At 45.4% G+C, this 25518-nt stretch overlaps 1 protein-coding gene across 1 annotated transcript in view; it reads right to left on the minus strand.

The window, feature by feature from the left end:
- Positions 1-25518, minus strand: part of LOC128715292 (protein apterous-like) — a 57029-nt gene that overhangs the window by 2539 nt on the left and 28972 nt on the right. Inside the window, exons 5-6 of the mRNA XM_053810174.1 lie at positions 5618-5791; positions 5274-5530 (exon numbers count right to left, since the gene is read on the minus strand). Of these exons, the coding sequence (XP_053666149.1) occupies positions 5274-5530; positions 5618-5791 (431 nt within the window). The remainder of the gene's footprint in view (positions 1-5273; positions 5531-5617; positions 5792-25518) is intronic.

The raw sequence follows: 25518 nt of genomic DNA on the forward strand, positions 1-25518 counted from the left end.
AGCGGTACCGAGAGCCAAATAATAACCGGGTTCCAAAGGTCCAGTCGGACGCACCAGACAATGATACTGTTTTCCTCGTCGGTTCGTTTTTATACACCTTTGATATAGGTTTTTTCTTTTCGAAGTGGCGGTCAGTTTGGAGGGTTATCTTTGCTTAATATTAGTTAAGCGTTGTGTTCTTGATGCCTGCGGGCTTCTTCCATATACTTTTCTTTTCATTTGTTCATCTTTTAGCAGGTTTCGTTGTCTCGCTTTGACTCGCTCGATGAAGTTACCGAACGTATGGTATGGTTTCGCCTCCCTTTTGACCATCGACTATGGACCTTCAGGCGCCTGGAGTTGTCAAATCAAAGAAATCGGAGAATAAACCTTGGGGGAGGAGAACACGTAAACGAAGCAGAAGAGGAAGAAGAAAAGAAAAACAATAACGGACAGCCACAGGAAACAGGAAAACAGCCAAACAGCTACCACCGGAGGGCGTTAAAGTCGACGGCTTAAGCTTCTGTTTTTTTTTTTGTTTAACTGTTTTTTTCCTTAAGCCTTCTCAAATTTGGTCAACAGTTGGAAGCTCACTGATTCTGAGTAAAAGCCCAAAGGGATGATCATTTTAAGGTGGTATAGAAAATTGCGTTCACGATTTTCGTCAGTCGCAAGAAGGTGCGTAATTGTAACGGGTTGCTCGTGCCCGGAAAAAAAACATAAACTATGTTACTGGTGAGAATTGGATAAATGTCCCTTCGGGATAGAAGAAAGTGTGTCCTTTGGGTGGATTTGGGCTACAAAGTAACGTTTTGCTGTAGCGAAATTCTAATAATACTTTAAAGTTATGCAATTATACTTGGCACGACGACGCATTAAAGAAAACAACGTTGACTGAGATATTCGGCCCGAAAGTAAAACCGACCGTTTAACGAACTAATCGTTGCGTCTTGCGGAAGATGTCTGGCATCGTCTTGTAAAGGCACAAAAGAATGCCCCCGGAATGAGAAGGAGGAGCTCTCTGATTAAACAATCGAAAAACCGGTTCGTCCGTTGAATCGACGAGGGGTAACACGGTTACCCGACCAATTCGATGCACCCATCGCAAGTGGATCTTACCACACGGGTACCGGTCTCGCTTTTGCTCAAAATCAAACAGACTGACCCCGCAGCATCGTGCCTTGTTTGCCCGCTCGGCCATGCCCCCGTTCCTCAAAAGGGTTCCCCGCTTCCAGCGGATCTCGGCACGACAGTCGTTAATCATTACAAAAAACAATGGTACTGTCTGCACTTCCTCGCGAGTTTGATTTCCTTTTTATTGTTTGACTGTTTTTTTTTTTTTTTTTTGTTTTGGGATGTATTTCCACCGTCAAAAGAATAGCCACGGTGCCACAGTGCCTTTGTGTGCGGACACCGCCATCGAGGGAGTCTATCGGTCAGTAGGCAGTACAAACATAAACATTGACATAAAAACTGCCTAGCCGGCAGCCGAATGATGCCGATGGGCAAACAGATTTCATTTTCTTCCAACTTTTCTCAGCCCGATTGCCAATCAACCGTTCTGTCTGGCCCAGCGACTGGAACGTCATCGTTGGTTTTGTAGTCCTTGAAATAACAAGAACAGCATAGAAACGCACAATCCTTTCGGTCTTGTAAGAAGTGACCGAAGAATCGATCTCATATGGAGGATGGACGGTGTTGAAGGTTGTTATTAACATGTTTAACGCCAGCCCGCCAATAGGACCGCGGAGATCATAAAGGGATCGTAAAGTTCGTACAAATAATAAAACCTTCATACGAGTTCCGTTTGCAGAATCTCCTTCACGTGCTTGAACACTCCCGTTCTTTATGTTGCTGTTTTTATTACAGGTTTTTGATTAAATTTTTTTAGAATGGAATGTACAATCACGAATTGCCATTACGTACGGATTCAAAACGATGCATTTTTAAATGGAAAAACCAATAAAATGAGTGTTTTAAAAGCGAAAACGAATTTTGTTTCTCGGAACGTCTGCCATTTATGATGCGAGCTGTGAGCTGCCCGATAAGCTTTCTGTTCGTAAATATTGCTTCCCAAATCATAAAGCGATAAATTAATCTATTCTGGAGCTGCTTTTTTCCTTCGCTGGTGCTACAACAGTATCGAGGATCACGTTACAGCTCAATAACCCAAGCGGTTACAGCATAAAGACAAAAATCCAACATAAAACGTAACAGAACGTTTTACGAAATCAGGTCAGAATGCTGGGAAAGCAACTGTCGCGATCATAAATTAACCCAAAGTAATCCAATCCAGAAAAACAAAACAAACCAAAAAAAAATATATGAACAGATGACAAAAAAAACCCCTGCGCATCGTCACATCTGTGTCCTGGTGATCTTTTGGAGCGAGTGTGTGAGCTTCGAGAACGACGGAAAGTGCGTCCGATAAGAATCTTCTCTATGAACCCGATCGGGTCCTTTCGAACCGGTTGATAGCATATTCTACACCCTGCACACGCTTGCACACCGCCACCGTGCTCCGTACTGCCCGTGAAGTTCTCCAGGACCGGTGTATCTTTCCCGCGTCCACATACACCCTGAGACATAGTGACCCGCTGGGCATGCCCGTGGGCTTCGACGAGGCAGCGTCGCATCCAAGCCACGGCTTTTATTGAACCTACGACCTTTTACAATCTCTCTCTTTATGATATGTTTATTAACTTTTCGACTTCTTTACGGCCTACTGGCCCGATGAAAGAATGATCGCACGAGAAAACAACAAAACTCCCGCCAACATCCCGCGCCCTTTACCGGCAAGGCAATATAATCGTGAAACCCGGCAAAAGAAGTCAGAGAGCATCGTCGTGGAAGACACTAAAGAAAGAGGTGCGACCTCGAGACAAGACCCTGGCGGCCTTGCTGCACGGCCGGAACCCTTCCAACCGGTCGGGTCGCAGAAGGCGTGCAGCTCGCATTTGTCTATTTTTCATCCATTTCGGGTGAGTGCTAATAGAGATAAGCGATCCCGCCGACAGACAGACAGGTCCGGGTAATTCGGCCGCCGGGTATTCCTGGAAGCTGCCTAAACGCTCCCCCAGGTTATTTTTCCTGCTTTCGTTTGCCACCTTTTGAGCCGGTAGCAAACGGTTTATTCCCGTGTCCCGTGATGATGTCTCTCTAATAGACATCACAAACATTGCGGGGCAGTCGGATGTTTCATGATTTCCAGCTTCTGATAGCAGTAAAGAACTTTCGATCATCCAATTTCCGAGAAAAGGCACCAAAATATGCAAAGCAACACGGAAGCCATTTCCGGTCGGGAACATATTTGGATCTTATGGGATCTTAAAGAGATCTTAACTCTTCACTGATGATGGTCCAATTCCCTGAAGTGCCCGGAAGCTTACCACCTTTTACGTCCACGGCGATGAGACTATTTAGTCTCATCAAATCACGCCCAATTAAGCTACCGAGTGTCTTCACCAGCAGCACACCAGCTTCCAGAGAAAATTAGATCTAAATGCTAGAAATCCTATTCAACGGTTCATCCTGTACGTGGAACAGATTGGGATGGAATGAGCATATTTGGAAGTTGATCACCGAATGGCGTGTCTTAAATGGATCTCGTTTGTAAATGGCACATCATTAGCACTCGCAACTGCCACTGAGAGTTAAAATGAAACCTTTTTTCGGTAAGTAGCAATTCGCCACGAATCCCAAGAAGTATAAGCTCAGAATTCTTGCAATACATACGTCCAAGCAAAATATTTGAAGTCACATACGTCTGTTACATTGTTTTCCAATTTTCTTCTGAACCATGAATATTTACACCGTGTTAACTATCAGGTTAATCATGGCATATTAATCATCCCTGCGAAATATGCTCAGGCAGCCATGTCTTGTTTGTTGCAGTGCAAAATACGAAAAAAAAATCCTTTCATTTTTCATTCCTTCTGGCTTAGCAATTTTTTTTCTTTGTCTTGCGATACACTACTACGGATCGCAAAACGTAACAACATTCCGCGACATGACCTGTCACTCAAAAACCGAACACACACGCGGACAAACCATCTGCCTTGATGGCCGTTGGCTGCCGACAGCCATGCGGGGCAAGCAAGTCTGACACCAGTAAAAAAAGCTAGCAATAAAACGATACGGCGAAGAATTCAAACGGAAAGGTCAAGCCAGCACACACTCTATGCTCGGTACGTGCATACGGCGAGGAGTTGGAATTAAAAGCGATACAGCATAAAACAATATCTGCAAAGCCAAATGGATAAACCCTGCCGAGTTCCTCCTGTCCAGATCTTCTGGCACATCGCCATCGGTGCGGTAGCTAAAAGCTCACTGAAGCAATTACAACGATAGCCATCATGGTCGCAGCCAGGTCGCAGAGATCGCTACTTCTTGTGGTTTCCCGTTGTTGTTGCTCCCTTTTTTTCAGCCCGACCAGAGCGGCGCGAAACAGTTGCGCGAAAACCCGCCCAACGCCGGGCAGATGCCGCGTACACCATCGTATCAGCATCGTTCATCACTCCGCACAAACGTTACATACTAAATATTTATTTATTTCTGTCACCCCGGCGCTTGCCGCAAAAGTTGCTGCACCGACTCCTCTTCCACGGCAAGATGTTGGTGGTAGAAAAGCGGGGAGTCTCCGGGTCCCTGGGTAGCATCATAAATTTTCACCGAACCATGTTGCGCAGAGGCGTGCGAACAGCGATCCCCTAGTCGATCGTTCGCTGGCGGAAGGCACTGTTTTCCCTTTATCTCCCTTTCTTCACTCTATCTGTCTCTACTTGTGTCTGGGTCAAAAGCAGCTTATCTGAAGCTAAGCCAGCGATTCAAACACGCGATCATAACACACGGCGCGAAGAGATCCAGTGTAGTCGGAGTTTGAAATTAAATGAAGACGAAATAAATGAATCTATGATGCCGTGCGTGTCGCACTGGGTGGAGGAAGAAATGTATGGGAAGTGGGTAGGGGGGTAGGTTTCCGGGAGGTGAAACAACTGTATTACAAACTGCCCTGCCCTCTGTTCGCCTTTTCGCTTTACCCGAACTGGATCATAAATTCATACTTTTGCGAAATTCAAACGTTACTGATCGTTATCAGACAATGTTACATATGATACGGTGAGTTCATCAGACCTCGCAATAGTATGTTTACGCGTGATCGTACATTTCCAAAGAAAGAAAAAAAATAGCTCCCACAGCAGATGAGACATTTTGTAATGCTTTTTACTCGTTAGCTTCTTATCTGGTAACGTTGTAGCACTGTTGTATACTGAAATAAGGGAAATTCAACTTACCGAGGCTTGCCGTCATGGCTTCGATGTCTTTGGGTTTCCGCTTCCGAGGTCGTCCCTTCTGACGGGGTTGCTGCGGTAGACCGGTGACGCCATGCGGTGGGTAATAGGTGGCCGGATTCAGCTTGCCACCGCTCGTGGTCGAGTCGCTCGGGCTGAGCGGTGCACTCGGCGATGTACCGTACTGGCTCTGGTAAGGACACTGCATCGGCATGCCAGGTAGCGGTGTCGTGGCCTCAAGCGGAAGCTCAATGTGTGATCTGAAGAAGAACGAGCGAAATCCAATAAAGTCTGCTGTAGTGCGACTCGTGACGATGGAAGCATGGTTCAAATATCAGCCAACTTACCGACAGAAGACGGCCGAGTCCCGTATCGTGAAGTGGTCGCCCTTGGTGAGCGGTGTGTTGCAGACGGCGCAGGAGAAACAGCGTATATGGAACACCAGGTGCCGGGCGCGCATCACCAACTCGGAGGAACTAATCGATGCCAAGCATTTGGAGCATCGTCGCGAGCCGAATACCCTGCGGATGGAAGAGTGCCAAAGACAAACGCCTTATTAAGTAAACCATCATCGTTTCGATCCGGCAGCCGTTTATTTCCCACCAGAATTCTACAAGTTCCCCGCTTCCGATACCGTTCGTCCTCCTGATTCCGAACATTCCACCGCAAACTGAGACGCCATACCGTCCCATTAATCTTGCATAATGCTACAGAGCCCGCGAGTGAGTCGCGACTCACATTACGCGCCTCGACAACAAGTGTCCTCAGCAATCCGTCTCCGAGCCCACCGACGTCGAACCGGGAGATTCGTTTCCGAGAATTCCGAACAAACCAAACCAAAGGAAGGCACCCTTCAAAAATACCATCTTAGAATGAGCTGAATAAAGAGGAACAACTACTTCCCAAATGTTCCGACCCAAACCTTCGTTCCAGTTCGGTGGAAAAATGGAACGTTCGAAATTTATGTTGTAGGCGGTATGCAACATTTTTCGTTCTACATCGTTCGACCGAGTTTGTTTGCCGCCTTAATCATATTCCCTCCGAATTTCCCAACCGAACCCTCTCATTTGCCTACGTCACTCGGCGGTGCGAACCCGGAGATATGGGTCCATCGATGCGCGAAGAGCTTGTCATGTGCAGAGACCCAGAACTAAGGCCCGTCGACGGCACACGGATGAGTTATGATGTTGTTTAAGGCAAGGAAAATTTGGGCGTTACGAAACAGACACTGAACGGAGTGTTATGAAATGGTGAAAGATGGCGCACTCTTCATGGATATTGAAGGAGCATTTGGATTTTGTCTCCAAAGGGAACCTTATGTTTCGAATCTTCAGGAGTTTGTAGTAGCTCTTGAAGTATCTACCATGTGTTTTATGAGTTATTGGCAAAAGCCCAGTTAATTTAATGGTTGTTTTAAAATTTAATACATTAAAACAATACATGTTGTTTTGTTTTGAGTTAATATACTTGTAACTTATATTGATGTGATAAATTGTTGTAAAAAAAACAACAACTCCCAGAGTCGCGACTATTCCTCGCATCTCATATCGTAAAGTGTCTCCCTGCCGTGTACGTACCAAGCCGTGCGCGTACGTCGATCTAAAAACTGACCCCAGAAAGACTTCGGTCGTATCGCTGCTGGATACCGCATTTTATGAGTGAAATTTTATTCCAAACTTTATGTTTTCCTGAGCCCACAGCCTTCCGAGGCGACGAGGTGTCGTCCTCGATCTCAAACACGAGCACTCCTAAGCTCCGGAACAGCTGACGGACGGACAAGCAGCGGGTACTCTCGTGCCCCCGCTGGGGATGCTGATTTTATGATCTTATGATTTAATCTATATTCCTATAAAATTTGCCCACCACGCAAACCGCCAGTCCGCTTCGGCCATCACTATACGGCTCTGTGCACCTGCAGTGTGCGGACCCTTCCTACCAGTTCGCATCGCCGTCCACGGGGTTCTCCAATTGGCACACAAAATTATACGCACATTCCGCACCGTAAGAGGGTTTTTGATCTTCGCCCCCGATGACATGAATTAAAAACGGGGAAGAAACCGTTTTGCATCCCGCCTTGCTGTGACAACTGGTCCCCTAACAGTGACAACTGAACCCACCTAAAAACATTCCGCATCCAATGATGTGCAAGTTGCAATCAAAATGCAGCGAAACCCCCCTTCAACTACCTACTGAGAACTGTGAGTGAAAAGTTCGAGTGAAAGAGCACGGTACGGAGAGGAGTGGAACGAGTTGCGAGGTACAGATATTCATAAATAGAGACATAAAATATTGGGTTTTACTGTTATCGCTCGCTGGGCTCTTTAGCAAGCTTATATGGGGTATTTAATGTTTTGTTTGTGGATCGTAAAAATTTCAATAATATCGCATCCACGCATCCAACCCTGTCTTTAACGTTGTGTTGTTTGCGAAAACGAACCGCTTGGAGGAACCTAAATCAGAGCCCCATGAAGTCAGGACGGTGCGGAGAAAAGCGGAAGAGAGAGAGAGCGAGCGAACGATGGTGATGATCTTCAAGCATCGGGCATCGGTTTGGACGACGAAGGTAGCAATGATATCCCGGTACGGTACGCGCATTGCTTATCCCAAATTTATCCATCACCTGCTGGGAACGAGCATTCGTTTACGATCTTTCTCTTCGTTTCACCAGCCCAAGTGGGGAACGGTTCGGGCAGGCGAACGCGAACCCCCTCCGACAGCGATTCTGCGCAAGCTCCCGCGGATGCGTCAACGACTTTGGGGACAGCGAACGGCGTGCGAATACTTCCAGCGGGTTCATAACTCATAACTGCTCCCAGCGAGGGAATTCGATCCGCTCGGCAGCTTCCTGCCGGCAGCACTGACCCTTTGAAAGGACTGGGGAACCAGGGGAGCATGAATCCACGCTGGGAGCCACACTGGGAAATCCAACCTGATGGCTAACAAATTTCCTTATTTATGACCCTCGGTTGCATAAATCCCCTGCCACGGTACCGTGTGTCGATGGCGGTCACCAAGATTCTATCTTTGCTCGCTCTACGAGCTTAACATTGAACCTGGTCGATGATTTCAATCTTGACGACAAAAGCCCGAAGACCCGATGACCGGGTGACTGATTTAGAGGTGTCCCCAGATCTAACCGCTTGGGCAGATTTGGGGAAGATTTCCGTCCACAAAACATGTGGCCAACACACATCGTGTTTCATTCATAAATCTGCCTGTCGGCGTCACGTTCATAACGACTAGCGAGCAAGCAACGCTACGCAGTGGTTGAACATTGGTGCCGTTTCGCTAATTCATGGGTGAGAATAGAACATCTGTTAGCAGAATCCCAGACGCGACATGACCGGCTAGACACCTAGAACGTTGACAAATGGCGCTGTTTAGGTGCTCTAAATTTTCTAAAGTAAAGTCAAACACCAACGATCGATAGGAACTCGAAACAAGAAGTGAATAGACAATGTGACATGAGTGACTTGCTAACTGTCCCTGTTATTGCCAACTCAAATCGATTCGATTCCCGCCATCACAAAGTAAACTCACCCCGTTAATCATGTGTTTAATCGCCCTGTAGCTGCAATTTGGTACGGTATGATAGGTAGAAAATTATACTAAATGATTACAATCAACAAAAGAGTTCGATTGTTCAAGAAATTGACGACGATCTTTCAAACCGCAACCGCTTGCTTAAGTGTTCATCGTTATGCTTTCGCCTAAAAAATGATCCGCATATCGGTGGTGTGCTCCCTTCGCCGTAAACTAACCGATCAACGCCAGCCATCTTTAGGGTGTCATTTGTTTGTCTAACTAATTCGCATCTCGGCTGACAGTCGCTAACGTGTTTTTATTTGGTAACCGGCTTCCAGATGGTGGGAAGTTGTCCGAAGATAAAATGGCCCACGCCGTAAAGCTGTAAACATGCGCTGTTAATGTTCCGTGTGGAGAGATGCTGGACATTTCTGGTGAACTTCCAGACATTTGTGTAGAAGTTCTTGAAAATCTCGCGCGATATTCGAGTTGTCTGAGAACTTATTTTGTTGGGGATTTATATTGCAAATCTCGATACCAATTCAGATTCATTTAAAATCGGCCTACTATTCCTTTATGGAAGAAAAAACAAGGATAATTTACCATTCTATTGCATTCCGTTCCAACACTACGTGCACGATAAGCATTGCCATCATCGTTTCGACGAAAAGTGCCAGGAAAGCGCGATCATACCTCACCAAATTACGATAATGCGAGTGCTCCCAGCGCGAGTCACGCTCGTTCGTTTATCATCGTCGATAGGGCAAACGACGTTGATTAAATTATCGTCCCAAAAATCGTCCCACATCAACTCATGACGATGAAGCATATACCCCGAAAGCTACACCGTATATTAACTTTGACACTTTACCGATAGCTCGAATCACCACCACTGGGACCGGGCCAGCATTGCGTGGTGCAACGCACCGGCGGTTATAAATCGGCCGTGTCCGGAAAAAATTAATTGACCCACTTAGCACCCGGTCTACGGGCAGGAAGATCGTTGCCGTTTTCGCTACCTTTCCGTCCGATGTAAATGCAGATGCAGCAGTTGCACGTTGGACGTTTGCTCCTAACAGAGCCATTTACTTTCTCAGCTCCCAAAAAAAAAAATCCAGCACGACCACCACCGGTGAACATTTTGCCGAGCTTAAAGTAGGAGCATGAAGAACCGAAGAAAAGGCCTGAAAAAAAAACCAAACCACACATACGTACACACCGGTGGGTTTACCTTTCCACAAGAAGCCATTTCTCGTTTTTCGGTTCTTATCTTTATTAAAAGCTCAGAATACAAATGAGTAGTATCGCGCGCTGTCCTCGTATATTTCGTTGATGATCGCTCTGGGGTAGTCGGGGCGTTTTCATCGAGATCTTTTTTTGTTAATCTACCCCCAAACCGTGTGGACATTGGCTTGTTGGTTGATATGCCCGGGGACCGGGGGGACTTGGGCTGTCCACTGTCAGAACACGAAACGAAACTTACTTCGCGCTCGCTCCCACGTAACCATGCCGGTAAGTGGTCCTCACTTAGTGCACGAGAGAATGTTGGTTGTACACACATCCCGTTCCTTCCGTTGTGTGGATTGTGTTGGGCGAGTGAATGCGATTTTTTTTTGCTGCTGAAAATTTGTATTTCGTAGTTCAGTTGTTGTCGTTGTTCGCCTTTCGTCTTATTCAAATTTTTCAAATATTCATAAATTACTCGTTGATTAAATAAAATTAACATTTAATTTGCATAATTTTTCAATTTTCAACTCTTTTCTTCGCTCAGTGTGTTCAGTGTTTTGTTTACGTATTTGTTTGTTTTTCTTTCGGGTTTTTTTCACTTCCCCGATTTTTCCACATTCTTCCTTTTGCGCGTTCTTTGAGATCACTCCATTCAAAGGTGGCAAAGGTGTATTTTTTTTGGGGATTTTTACCCCTTTTTTGTTGCTCCCGTTTCGTGCTGTTGTGACTAGCGCACAGTCACTCACGACGGAAAGCTGTCAAAATCGTTTTCATTGACCGGGATTATGATTGTTTCGTGGAGAAGAAAGATAAAACCGGACAAGGAATTCAACAAGATTAATCGATTTACAGAAGGTCGTTCTTTGATTTGATTAAGTTTTCTTATCTTCGACCAAAAAATAAAAACTGAATCAGTGATGGAATGCAGAAAGGGACAATAAGCGACGAACTTTTGCACATTAGAAGATTTTTAAAGTTTAACACAAACGATGCTCGACCCACCCCCATTGGGTCATCGTTTCATTATCCTCAGTAAAACAGCGAGTGGCGTAAACAAATCATCACATCATCTGCCTACAAAGCAAACAACGTAAATCGTTTCCCATGGGTGCATGTATGCATTTGCATTTTGCACATCATATTTTGACAATCGTGAAATTCAGTTTGCATCGTTTGCCGGTTCACGATGACTCGAGTTTGTGTGTGTGTGTGATTTTTTGTCGTGTTCGTGGAAATTTTCACTTAGCCGTAGACAGGGTGCAGATTTTTCGCCCCACTGCATCCGTAACTCGTTTGATGGGTTGGTAGCTTTTCCGTGGAATTCTGTTGCATTGTTATGCCGTTGCGTGCGTAAGTGGCTTGACGTCAATTTTTCGGCTAAATTAACATTCACAATGATATACAAACCAAATCACAAAAGTGTGTTAGTGTCGGTATCTTTGGAGCTAGCAAGAGCCAAAAAATCGTCGCTTGGTTCTCGGGCTCAGTTCGCCGACGAAATTCCTTGAAAGCGCCTCTCTGATGAGACTCATTTGCATGCCTCAGTTACTGCAGGATGAGCCAGCAGTTATTGTGTTATTTATGCAATCAAAAAGTATTTGCGTAAAATATTTAAACAATTAAACTTGATTTTCCATTAAAAGTGACAAAAACTCCCCTACAATTCTGTATGCTTGTCACTAAATAATCAAGGCAATACCGAAAATCTGCGATCAAACACAACCAACATAAGGGCGTGAAAAATTAAGCATCTTTAGCTCGTACTCATCACGCACCGCCGTCAGCTCGCGGATGATAAGGTCCCAATCCCAAGAATGTGACGCCACATCGCTGCCAAACAAGGAATGGCATTTTTATTTGTTATTCCGATGAAAAATTTGCTCTGATTCTCAGAACACGACATTAAATCCATCTCGCACCGCGTCAAACCGATGGCACCCATCGCACAAACCGGCCAATTCGCTGGCTGTTTTAAGTTTTTTTTTTTCAACTGTTTTCTGGTTCAGTTTCCACGGCGTTTGGTTTGTCTTTTTTTGCAATGATTTATATGCTGCCACATGTGACCGTTTTCGTAAGAAACTGTTTTACCTCGTACGTTTCGTAGTCTTGTGTGTTTTTTTTAGGTAAAATTTGTATGTTCAACATATTGTCGTCATTTTCCATCCTTCCTTGCTTCACGGTCAGGAAAATTGCATCGCTGCAATGTTTTTGGGTGATATTTTATCACCCCAGGCCCTAGGTTGGCATGAAGACCGGTAAAGCCGGAGCCTGCGATTGGTCGGAGGCATGGCGATTATTGTGCCAAGCCCACGGGACACGATGCACTGGGATCAAATTTCCACCAGACGCATGGTACATTAGTCCCATACACGGTAAGGTTGAAACACATCGCTCAAGACACCGAAACCGAAAGCAGCTTCAGTGCCTTCACGGTGAGGAAATTTATCATTCCCCCCACATTCGTCCCTCACATTCCACCTTCTCCCGAACGGAGGAAGGAGAAGGGTGGCGAACTGTAAAATATGATATCTAAATTGAGATATCCGTAAATCATGTACCCGTTCACGGAAGACGAATGTCTCGGGTACGGCCATTCATCATAATCCCATTCGCGGCACCGCATGGCGGGACGTTTGGAGGTATGAGAGATTCGTTCCGGTTTTGGAACACACCGGCATCGAACCAAACGGTGGACGGTCGAGCGGACGCGTTAAGGCGACAAACGGTTAGGATGGCAGAGATTCGGATCCAAGAAGATCCGGGCCGGACCAACAACTTGTACGTACAAGCCGCCATTCGTTGTTGCCTCTTTTTTCCCTCCTTGCGTACTGGGCGTCCTCTGGCTCTTATTGGTTGCTCAGCTCAGTAGGGCCGTCTCTCCACCCAACACCGGCTCAAGTCCAACTTTAACTGACTGACTGACGGGCAGAATGGCCACAGTCGCTTAACTCATTTCGCTACGGCACAGATTAGTTACTTTGAGTAGTTTTTTTTCTGTTACTCGGATTTCATTCTGCAACGTTTTTATTCATTTCACTCCGTGCGAGGAATGATTTATTTGTCGTAAATTTAAGCTTTATGACTTTCGGAAATGTGCCCAAGATGCGTTTAAATGCTCGCACATCGTCTGCGCTTGGTAGGTGATAGGTACCCGTGGTGGGGTTTTACGCTGCTTTGAAGTAAGTTTGTGTTCTGCTACACTAGAAGCCGTGGTACGATCATTTAAAATGGCTTTTGCTTGAGCTTGCGCTATTTGATCTTTGAATTCATCGCTAGTAAAATGGCTCATTATACGAATTTATAGGACAGTTTCACAAAACTACGCACTTTACGATCATATTTTATCCTCCAAACTGCACATCAAGCTCTTCGTTCAAGTACACAAGAAAAGGCAACTTGATTCATGTATAAAAACAGAACAACCTAAAAACAGTTCTGCTTGATAGATTGACATTAATATACCAATGTATGTGCCGACCGAGGCCTGATCCAACCATCGGCAGTGAAACAAAAATACACAATTTTTTATTCCAACTTCCTTGAAAATCATTCACCCAACACAACATCACCAATATCCCGTGACCGTTGGCTATTGGCCAAGTCAATTCCGAGCCGTGAATCACAACCGCCAAATGCAACAGCTTTACGATGACACCGACGCGAATTCATATTCACGATACAATAAAAAAACACAGCCAGCCAGAACATCCAGAATTTATGGTTCAATGCGCGCGCGCGCCTGTACTCAATCGTTTACGATCACTAAATGGCCTATGAATAGGTTTTATTGCTACCGAAGTCATACGTGTGTAAGCATGTGAGCAAAAAAATAATATCGATACGATTTAAGCTTGCGAGAATGATGCAACTGAAACCAACGTGCGACTCAAGGTACAGGTGTAGTAATTCTTGCTAGTAAACCAAGGTTTCCGATGCTATAATAACTGCATCGAATCAGAACCACGACTGATTTTACTGGGGAGCTTTATATCAATCTGTCAAACTCCTAGAAACGTCATCCAGTGCTGTAAATAAATCTCCTCACTAAAGTTTGCTCTTAAAAATGCAGCTTGACCTCATAAAAAAGATCTTCTCATGCGTGTAAAGCTTAACCTTGTAACAAAACCCTTCTAAGCGACACGTTGTTACACGATCACATCTGGCTGTTAGAGAGTTCAAACATCACCCACAACGGGAAGATCGTCCGGACGAATTTCTCGGAATGGAAATCTAAACCCATTGGTCACTATACGTGACGTAGAGCTAGAAATCTACCAGAACTCTAAGACACTTTATCACTGGACACTATCGCTATCGTTACTCGATCTACAAAACAATCCAACACCAAATGCACTAAGCTTGAGTCGGCTTGAGTTCCCAAAAAGAAATGAAAGAAAAAAAACCCACAAGTCATGTGGCAGTGTGTGATCGCAAGATTTTGTGTCTATTTCGTTGATTTCCGAGTGCTGTAGAGATCACTCACGCGCAATAATAACCGTAAATTATTTCCCTAAACGATTCCTTAACCACCAGACCGAGCATTTCCCTCAGGGTTGGCAGAAGCGGGCATTATTCTTCCTTCTTCTGATATCAAGCACCCTTCTGTTTCGCCTAACGCTTTCGTACGCTATGGACCACATCGATCTCTTGGCCGGTGAGGTGGCCTGCCCCACCCGGTGAGACACGCGCGTCCGAACACAAATCACCATTAGCAGCGTTGTACGCGGCGGTCCACAACCATGCGAGAACAACTTGCCCCCAAACGCTCGGGGCTCCCAACGTATTCGGGGGGGGAGAAGATCTAAAATTAAGATATTTTTTATTGATTTTCTTATAAAACGATAATAAAAAGAAACAGAATCTCTTCTAGGGGACAGGTATCACTGGACCTGCCAGAAGATCACGCAGAGCCCTGGCCGGAAGGGTGTTCGGTGCCGGACGGGAAGGATTGAAACAAGCGCTGGGAATGGAAAGCGCCCGCGATGGTGTAGACCGATAGCGATGATATCTGTCGCACCGGCAACAACGGGGTATACATAGTGGAAGGTTGCTGTTACTGCTGCTGCTGCTGATGGGAAACTGATAAACGCTAAACAACTCACTAAAACGACACAACCCCTTGTGGCTACAAGGCGTATGATCGCCAGCTTCTGCTGTTCGGTCTTCCCAGCAAAAGCGAAGATGGGTCCAACACGACAGAAAAGAAGGCCATGTATTTCTTTGCCCAGTTACCCGATTCGAACAAGCGACAAGCTGTTCGTGGTGAAGCCAAAACGGCCAGCTAATGTTCCCTTCGCTAGCTGAAGATCGTACGGGAGGACCCAAAATGTCACACGCCGCTATTGGCGTCGATTATAAAAATGAACACTATATTGAATTATAAATGAGCTTTATTGAATCATTCTGGTCTAATGTAGACGAACGGAATAGTGTATCGTTTTTCGACCATTTTAGTGATACGGCATTCAAACTTCAAGCTTCTGAGTGAAGAAAGAGTGAGTTATACGATATTGAGGTTTTGTGAGCTCTGCTCCTTTGACAATACGACGGGAGCAGTCACGAGAGCGGATCTTCATGTCGTCACATAATGGTAGCCTCTATATTGCCCATCGCCACAAACACAACACGTTCCCAAGCAATAGTCTCTGCCGGACACTGTCCGAGTAACTCGCCAGTCGTTCAAATCCCGCTGTACCAATTCAGCAACTGGACGGTAAAATGTCTGATTTACGGCCAAACCTTCAGCACGAAATCGTAAGGACCTGCATCACCATACGGGACGTCTACGAGCTCGTTTTCATTCGCTTCTCCTGTCAGCCTGTCGACGAGTGGCTTAATTTATTGGGTGATTCACTCCGTTCCCTTCGGTGGTGTACCGTTGCACAGGGTGAACCCGTTTTCCAGATTGTTGCTCCCCGATGGCTGTTGGCTCGAGGAAATGCGATACCATTTTGAAGCACTTTGTTGTCCCGGACCGGGGGCAAGGTCGTTGTCAACTCGCTGCCCGATCCGGGTGAATTCCGATCGTGAGCTCCGAAAACACGTCACCGACATCAAAACGCATACATAACGAAACATGCCACTCGGTTTGACACGTCGATGAGACCAAGTGTGTCGGGAAGCGGTGGATGAGAATTTTATGCGTCACCAAACAGAATGCTACGGTGGACGTATATCTAGCACCGAAAATCTGGTGGATGCTTATCCGAAAGTGTACGCATTCGGTATGAGAAGTAAACATAAAACGTGTCTTTCCCTTCGTAAGGATAAAATCGTCAGCAATAATCAGCACGGATTTTCTGCGCTGCCGAAGCTGCAGCAGCATAAATCATACTTTTTTAAATCCTCGTAATCTTCAACGATTCATCCTCGAGTTGATACGGTGTGCTGATGATGTCCGGCATTCACATGCGCTTGTAAACCATCTCTACATGCTCACCGTGCACGGCAATGCACCGCCATCCTCCGTGGATGATATATATTAACACGTGTTGTATTATTTTTGCGTACTTGTACAAGCCTTTTTTGCCTGTTTAAGGCGATGATCTTCCCCCAAGAACCGGATGATACCTGCGGCACAGAATGCGCACCGGGGAACCCGATAAGGATCTAACCGGCCGCAAGATATCCGATTACGATTTCAAAATATCGTTCGCGGCGCCGTTACGCGTTGTCTGTCGCCGGTTGTACCGGGACGACAAACGGACACTTGCCCACGACGGAACGGAGTACGCGTACGCCCACCGGTACGACCCGTTCGCGTCCCGAGGCCGATGCGGGTTTGCGACGTTCTCGATATGTGCATCGTCAGCTTTATGGAGTGCAGTTTATTGCCGCTGCGAGCGAAACGTGCTGATTATGCAAATAATACAACAACCAACGACCAGTTGCAAACTATGTCCTCCAGAGTGAAATGACGCGCTCTGCCTAAAACTAGCCACGCAAGAGAATTATGAATGATGGTCCAAATACGTTCAAGGGTCATAAAAAAATATAACCACACCAGCTATAAATTTCGAACGCTCGCCTGGTGGATGGTGTAAAATGTTCTTAATCCGGTTTTGAAGGGAAAAAGAATCTCATAACCATCGAATGACGAATAAACTTGCAACTCTTGCAAACTCAGTTTGACATGAAATACATATGGAAACCTTTCGCTTGAATAGGATTATGCCCTCGAGCAATCCGAAACACCAGGAACCGACCGTTATCGAAACCGCACTTTACAACACTTTTTTGTACTAAAATTGAGTCATTTTTTCAGTACAATTCCCATACGATTTGAACAGGCAAAGCTGTTTGGAAACCAGTCATTTCAAGCTCTACAGTCTGCTTGTCCAGGGAAGCAAAATCCCACCCGAAATCATGCGTGACAGTGTTTATCCTTAAACAAATACCGTAATTATCGAATTTATTCAATCGACCCCTGGAGAATCGAACAAACCCATCGGTGTGCCCATGGTCTGCAGTGTATCTGCGAAACGTGTACACGGGGTGGTACCGATGACGGCTTGTACGAGTGATTCACAGCAAGACCCCCCATCGAGTACCGGTGTTTACCCGGCGGAAGTTGGAACCGGAACCCGAAGCCCTCAGCAGCGCAGAATTTCGCGTCGGTATCTTTCACCGGACAACCCACAAACAATGGATTACAATAACAGGAAAATATGTTTTTCAAGCTGCACCGCACACCAAACACAGGCCGCGCGTTGATTGACACGACGCGGCGTCTGTGTGTCTTCCCCTGTGCAGTAATTGAGATATAGCATAAACAAGCGACACTCCCGATACCGGCGCATTATCACAGCGGGAGTTCCGTGAGGGAAAGTCCTCGGGGTCACGAGGGGTAAACCCTTCGGTTCAAGCGGATGCGGAACACCAGGAATCCTGCAGTGTCGACCGAGAATGGGCGGGAAACGGCGTCTCGATACGCTACGACGATGTGACAAATACCGGGAGGCTACAAATAAGGGACCGCCAAGGGCTGGGAAAAACACGACCTCCGTACATTTGCGGTACTGCCATAGGTAGTCTGTTGCCGGAGGCGATAGTTTTGAGCATCGTTTGCTTCTTGCGTTCTGAGCTCCGCCCGAAATCGAGCAGTAGACGCGAGCCTTCCCAAGGTTACCCAATCCTGACGTCGTCTACTGCTGTAGATTCGTTGTTGTTCAATCTACCCGAAGAACCTGGTGAGGAAAAGAAAGTAGCATACAGGGATATCCTCAAGGGTCAACTGGCGACCTATATTTTTCGCTTCACACACAAAAAATCTGCCATATTTCAACCGCTTAATCGTAAAGGGATTGATGGTATCGCTTCATTCCGAAACCGGCCCAACATTGCGAGAACACCGGAACGAAAACCGCCCCGAAGAAGTGATAATTCTTACTCACCCTTAATGACTGGTAATGAGATTCATGTCAATAATTCTCCCTTTTGTCCCGGAATGGACATTTTTAACAAAAGATTTCGCTACCAAGATAGTGTCCGGATCCCGCGAGATTCCAACAATGGTAGTAATCCTATAAATTCTAATATACATCAGCATCAGCATTTTTCACCGCCCCAGGGTTAAATTGTCGCCAAAACCACAAAAGGTGAAGAATGAAAACGCACAAATATTCCCAACGTGTGATTCGGCCCAAAAGAAGGACGCGCAGGACCGTGAGCAAAAATTTAAATAAATATCCGATTTATCCGAAGCCCACCTGCCTGATACCGGGTGGTTTGCTGGTGCCGGGACGCGCATCAAGCGGCAGCAATCCACCGCAGCAGCTCGCCACCGAAAGGAGTGAAGCGATTTCCTGTCAACGCCTAATCTTCGAACACTAATCTCTACTTTGCGCACGCTGTTGAACGATGTCTGCTAAACTTCCTTCTGGCTTGTTTTTTCTTTTCTTAAGCGAATCGGTCGGGTTTGGACCTTATCGGACCACCGGATCACGATTGGTTTTGGAATGTTTGATGCCTTAAAATAAAGTCACTCGCAAAAATACTGAAGCCCGCGCACAGGGACGGTAAGTTAGTAAAATTGAATCATCAATTAATGACACATTGATGTCCTCTGCTTGCTGATCATCGATACTGATGAAAGATCGTGCGGGTATTTATCACTAAACAACGATCCTTTTGTGTCTATATTTTGCTGTGCAGGTCGTGTGAAAATTTATAAGACTGCATATTCGTGGAGATATGAAGATTCTGCTACATTACCTTATCGCTATTATGCTTCTTCAAAATAGGACACATTTGCATATTTTTCCAATAAGCAAGTCTTTTGCTGACGCATATTGAGCTAAAATATGAACCATTTGAATTAATACTGATACAAATATACGGATGAAGCTACGAATTTATTTCCCATATATCAGTACAATTTCTGCTCCTCTCGTCACAGTTTTCCAAAAATGTATCTCCTCATCACAACCATTCAGTTACAAATCGTACACTTTGTCGCGCATAATCATAACTGTCATTAAATTAGCACAAAATTCCTCAAACACACCAAAACGACACCGCACCAGGTGAGGTGATGGTGCCTGTAGACTCGTGGGCTAGGCGTCCGTGAAAGCAGTAATCTCGCTCGCGGGCGGTGATTTGATCAAATCTTTATGGGTCTAATAAAACTTAACCAGCCCATTTACCGACGCCGATGATCTCTCGGAAACCATCTCTCAAACCAGCAACAACGAAAAAACACATCACGACCATCGCAACGACCGTTCGTATCGTGGGACGGAAAAAGGCGCCAGCATGGGGGCATAGATTGAAAGCACTATTGCGGCCGCCAAGTTATTGAGACTGGAGACTGGAATAACGGGCGCACGGTACTCGTGGAAATCACGTGGAACTCCTTCCTAGTTTCACCGAAAACAAAATCTTACTGCTCTGAAAGTCTTATGATCTTGGACTGTGCGTGAGCACCAAAACGACTGCATCTCATAAACCGCCGAGATGAACCTCATAAAACTTCCCGCCGGAATTGGATCGGTTGTTGCCGCCAATATCGGCCATCGGTTTGGCCAATGGATTGAATGTCGTTCCCACCATGTCTAGTACCTGGAGGACGAGAGGACTTATCTTTGCATAATTTATAATACAACAGCTTACCCTTCCAGATCGATACGGAGTCCTAGCTGGTTTAAGTCTTGTCTTGTAAAACTCGTGTCACCACAACCGCAGTGTCCTGTCCCGCTTCGTTGTCCTCCCATAGGTACCCTTTAATTAAGTTGTCAGCTCGACTGTTGCTAAAAAGCAACTTCTCCTTCTCGTGTTTCTTGCTTCGATTTGTCCAAGTGCTTTTGCCATTCGATCGTTCTTTACATGCCTGCACAGAACCTTTCGCAAGGCGGATCGAAACCGTACGGAAACACCTGACGGGTTCCTATTAATTACGGAGCTGATGTGCCGTGAAATGCGACGACGACGATGATGATGTAAAACTATTAAAAACAATCTTCACCATACAACTGTCACGAAGGGAAATTCTAACACAAACGATATATCCTTCATCGTTTACATATCAACGATGTTTGGCTTCTAATAATAAACTTCCTATTGATTCGGAACCTTACCCCTCAAAAGCAAATATTGCCGTAAGATACCTGAGAATGTTTACACCTTTGGCAAGATATATTTACCTCCTGCATACACCTTATACCCGCTACTCCCTCAACGTCCTTTCCAATCATCCACTTCAACGATTGGATAGGGTTTGACATCGTTTTGATTGCACCGACCAGTCCGGGGTTTGCGATGACATGCAAAAGAACGACTTTTTCTTTCATTGCCAGCTGCTCCGGTTCACACAAACGCACAAATACGCCTCCCCCCTTCCCCTGGAGTTCCACCTTTTTCTCTCCTCCACGTACAAGATACCTTCTTATCAACCTGTCATCGTGAGCGAAGTAATAGTCCCGGGGCACGTCCAGTAACGGTCACTTTGGCGCTCGATGTGTCACGGCTCGTGGGCTACATTTTGACAGAAAAATCAATCATATCGAGAAATGTCGCCGCGACTCCATTTATCATCCGCCCGTCCATATATCTGGTGCTGGTGCGGAAAGATACGGGGAGAAATAAAGCCTAACGGCTGGTGGTTTAAATATCCTTCGTCCACTTGTGTTTTACGCTTGGTTGTAAGATTTGGAATCTTTTTTTTTGCATTATTATGACATCAATCCCATTGGAAGCATTCAGCAGAAGGAGCTCGTAGCAGTCGGAATGAAGGAACGCTGAACGAACGACGTCCGTACATCATAAAGCTGTTAAAAGGCCATGAATCACACAACTGATACGCGTACGGGTTCGTGTACGGGAGTGTTCATCATCATCGCCGTCGATCTTAAAAGCAACGATTGTGCTGCCTGCTGTAGTAGAGGAGCCATACCAAACCATTAACTTTGCGAACATCTTCATTGAAGTGCAGAAATAAAGATCAACTCCATGCGTACGTATTGGGTGACAAAATGTGCACGGCATCTCAGTCATCCTAGAAATGATGATGGTTGGTTTAATGGTGCAAGAAGTAGGTTTGAGTTTTACGAGCTAAGTGTTTTATCACGTGGAAATCACAAACAGTCGAGCGCACAGAACTTCGCCCGAAGCCTTACAAGGACTCGGAGTGCGATGGATTGGTTTTTTGTTTTATAAATTCCATGCTTCATATGTTTCCTCTAAAAGTCGCTATGTATAGCTCCATTTTTTCTGATTCTACCATTACCTAGAACAGCGAACCGTAAGACGCCCCGATGCGAGTAACTTCGCAACGCACCTGAAAGCAATCACCCATAGGCTCGAAAGTCGCTCGGGCACGCATAAAGTACTTCCTCTAATAAATGCTTGCATGTTTTACGCAAGATTAACATCTAAGCGGATAGCAACCGCTGCGGGACAGACTACCAGGAACTCGTTGTACGTGTGGACGCCCTTCCGCACAGCTGCAGCGCGGCTTCTCCACGTCATTCTGGCTCTGCTCGTTGTTTTTTTTTATGCTTCACAGCGGAGCTGACAGGTTCGGGGCGCTTCCAAAAAGTGTATAAATTTTACTGCCACCACTGAATGGTATAGAGGAAGACTTGCGCCTGTCCATCATGAGGCTAGTGAGCGGGTTGCATCTGTAGATGGGCGCTCTTGTGGTGCGTGCTGATGTCTCGCTCGAGCGTCTCGAGGTCATGAGGCTTCCATGATATCCACCTGCGACGAAATGGATCGGTTTTTCGAGTTCTCGTTGTTGACAAGTCACGAAAACGTTTAACCATGTAAGAGGATATCTTTCTTTTTACAATTGTATTATTTCCTCAAACTTCTTGAGTACCAAGAAGAAAAGTTCGTTGCAAATAGACACTCTCAAGATAATGATTTGAACATTGTATGATGCTTTAACCTGACCTATTCTTTTTAGCTGCTCTTTAACCCTAGACCACATCTACAGGGAACCGAAACAACCCTCGCAATTATATGATTGTACAGTCGCCATATACATACACACCTTCGAAAACCACTGACCGCAAGACGCTACATTTATTGATACCCAACAATGGTACCGCGGAATAACAAATATCATAAATGGGGAGGAACAAAACCCAAAAACGGAAAACTCATCCACCATTCAACCCTCCGGGGCATATCCGTCCGACGGGGCGCCACGGGTATTTCTTTTTTTTTCGTCTCAATATTTCGTTTCATTTCAACACTGCTGCATCGGCGCTGCATCCGGAATGCACACAGCCGGAGCTTATTACACCAAGAGCTGCCGGCGATTCTGCGTTTTATGGTAACTTTCGAAACGTCCGCTGTGTAACTCGTAACTCGCCGTGGCCATAAAATAGAAGCCCTCAGAAACGAATAACCAAAAATACAACCGAATATCTTTATGAACAGTAAACCCAACAGAATGAACCGTTGACTTTATGGCGGGTCAGTCCCTTCGCGACCACCGAAGCCCTTCAAATAAACCTCCCAGAAAAGGGGTTTGCGCAGTTTTCTGTACGGCGCTTCACGAACGCCACGATTCAGCTTTGGCCCTGTTCACCATTTCGTAACCGTTCGACATAACCAAGCTTGCGCAGGAATATGAGGAACCCCCCGGGACGTCCCGGTGAGTGTGGCCCGGAGGGGACGTGATCGCACCGAAGGTTTCCTATCCGTTTGCCGACTTTCGTTATCACACGCACAAAATCAATCGCACAAGTCAAATTATCATTTCAACATTCAATTATATGGTCGGGTTCGTCCTCTTCGGGAACCGTTATGGAGTTGTGCATGCAGCCGGACGTCCACTGATGTCCACAAAGAACGATCCGTCCGGACAGTCAGACAGGACAGGCAAACTGCCGATGATGATGCTGATGACGGTTGATTATGATTATTATCATTATTTGTTATGTGGATGACGATAGGTTTCAATCGGCCGGTGAGGCGATCTTCTCCACGTTGCACATTTTATCACTGTGTTCTTTGAATGTCACTGCCTGATGAGTACCTTTCCGGGTCTGTCTGAACGCGTTAAATATGACAATTTCGATCGACTAGAGAATACTATAAGAAATCGGAATTCTGATCATGAAAAGTCCGTTTTCATGTGTATCGTTCATGTTGAAGTCATGGGCCAATGAAAGTCTACCGGAAGTACAAAAAATGCTCCTGCTTCATTCAGAACTGAAAGAGTTCTGCAACACCATCCAGAATCTGTTATATTGAACTGTTTTTTTTAGTTTTATCTTATCTTACACGAGTTACTTACATTTTTTTTTGCATTTTGGGAAGAATATTTCATGCATACCAGACACATGCAAGACACAATATGAACCATCAAACGGAAGTATATGTCGTGGCCTACATAATCCCACAACCTGCCTATGAAAAACACCCAACAAAGCAGAGCAAGATGAAGGCGTATCTACAGTAGACGCAAAAAAAAAACAGAAAAAAAGAGCCTAAACCTTTTAGGCTCATTTCACGCACGGTGACTTATCTGACTTTCTGATGAGCCCGCGGGACCTGACCGATGGGGGGTTGCTTTATAAGCCCAAACCACACAGACCGGACCAATCCATCAATTGGCGCCCCATCACGTGGGGTCGCACCCACGCCTAAAATTACTAAATGACTTATTAAGTCAAAGCCGGTGCGTTAATTCATTGTGATCTTCTGTTTATTTTTTTCCCCCGCTGTTGCTGTCGGTTGTTTGATGCTCACCTCACGCATTATCTTACCGGCACGGTTTGCTCTTCAGACAAAGCCGGGCCGTCTGGTCAGTGGGCCGGTAAGTCATTTGCGGGTGACGATTTCACCACGAAATCGCGGACAGCGCTAATGTGCTTTAATGCAACATTAGCAAATCACCCCATTCGTAAGCAGTCCGGGGTGTGTGTATGTTTCTGCCTTTTTATGTATGTGATTTATTTGAAAGCAAAACAGTTTTTTCTGTGAGGAATTGAGGTAATTTTTCGTTTTCTAATAAGTCAGCTATATTACGCAGCTATTACGGCGGCGAACGAAAGTCCAGCCTGCTAATCGGCAAGTTGATAGGGTGAAATGATGGCAAAGGCAGGTCAAAAGTCTTCTTAGTTTAATGAAGACATTTTCACATACGTGGCATAATTTGGTTATCAGCTTGAAGGGTAAATTGGAAATCATAATTAATTAAGCAATGGAATGATTTGAACAGTAGCATATGCAGGAGATTTTTCCAAAATAAAACCATTAAGTATTAGGTTTTTTTCTACTATCTACAAATCAATTTAACCCGGAAGGCGAGATAATCGAATAAAACGAAACGATTTCTCTTCGGGTTCTTTGGGTGAACTAAAGTTGGGCAATGAACATATTAAGAGCTCACCCACGCCGCTAACATGTCAGAAAACATTCTGCTCGCTTTAATAGCCTTGTAATTTGTTCCGTTCTGAGGGCAAAGGCACCAAAAAGAAATAATCTCGGCAACGAAACACATTCAAAACCATGCATAGCGTCTCCCCGAATGTCTCCTCTGCTAAAACCCCTAACACAGTTTCCTTTCTTCGAGTAAGACAAATCACATAAATTTTCGAACCATTTTGTCGCCAAAAGAAACAGTGTAAAATATCCACTTTCATACCACTCTTAGCATCGTTCTCGGTGCTCAAATCTTCGCGAAACCACACCAATTCCAAGTCCAAGGTGGTTTGAAATATTATTTATTAATATTTGTCGTAATTTATGATGATGGAAAATGTTACCCCGACAACCGGAGCTCGCTCATAAGCCGCGAGCCGATGCACAAGTTGCACAATACACTTGGCAAGAAGAAAGAGAACAAAAACAAAACATCCTTGCAGAAAAACATGCATCTCGCGACAAGGTTTAAAACAATCGTAAAAGAAGAATGTTTCATCCAGTGCAGCATAATCCATAGGGTTCATATAGGGAGTCACAGTCACCTTTCCGTGGTTGATTATTTTACGCGCGCTTTTTTCTTGCTTTGCTTTTACGTTTTCTTCTTGCTGTAAACCGGTCT

This window comes from Anopheles marshallii, chromosome 3, assembly GCF_943734725.1.
Source record: "Anopheles marshallii chromosome 3, idAnoMarsDA_429_01, whole genome shotgun sequence".
Classification (NCBI taxonomy): Eukaryota; Metazoa; Arthropoda; class Insecta; order Diptera; family Culicidae; genus Anopheles; species Anopheles marshallii.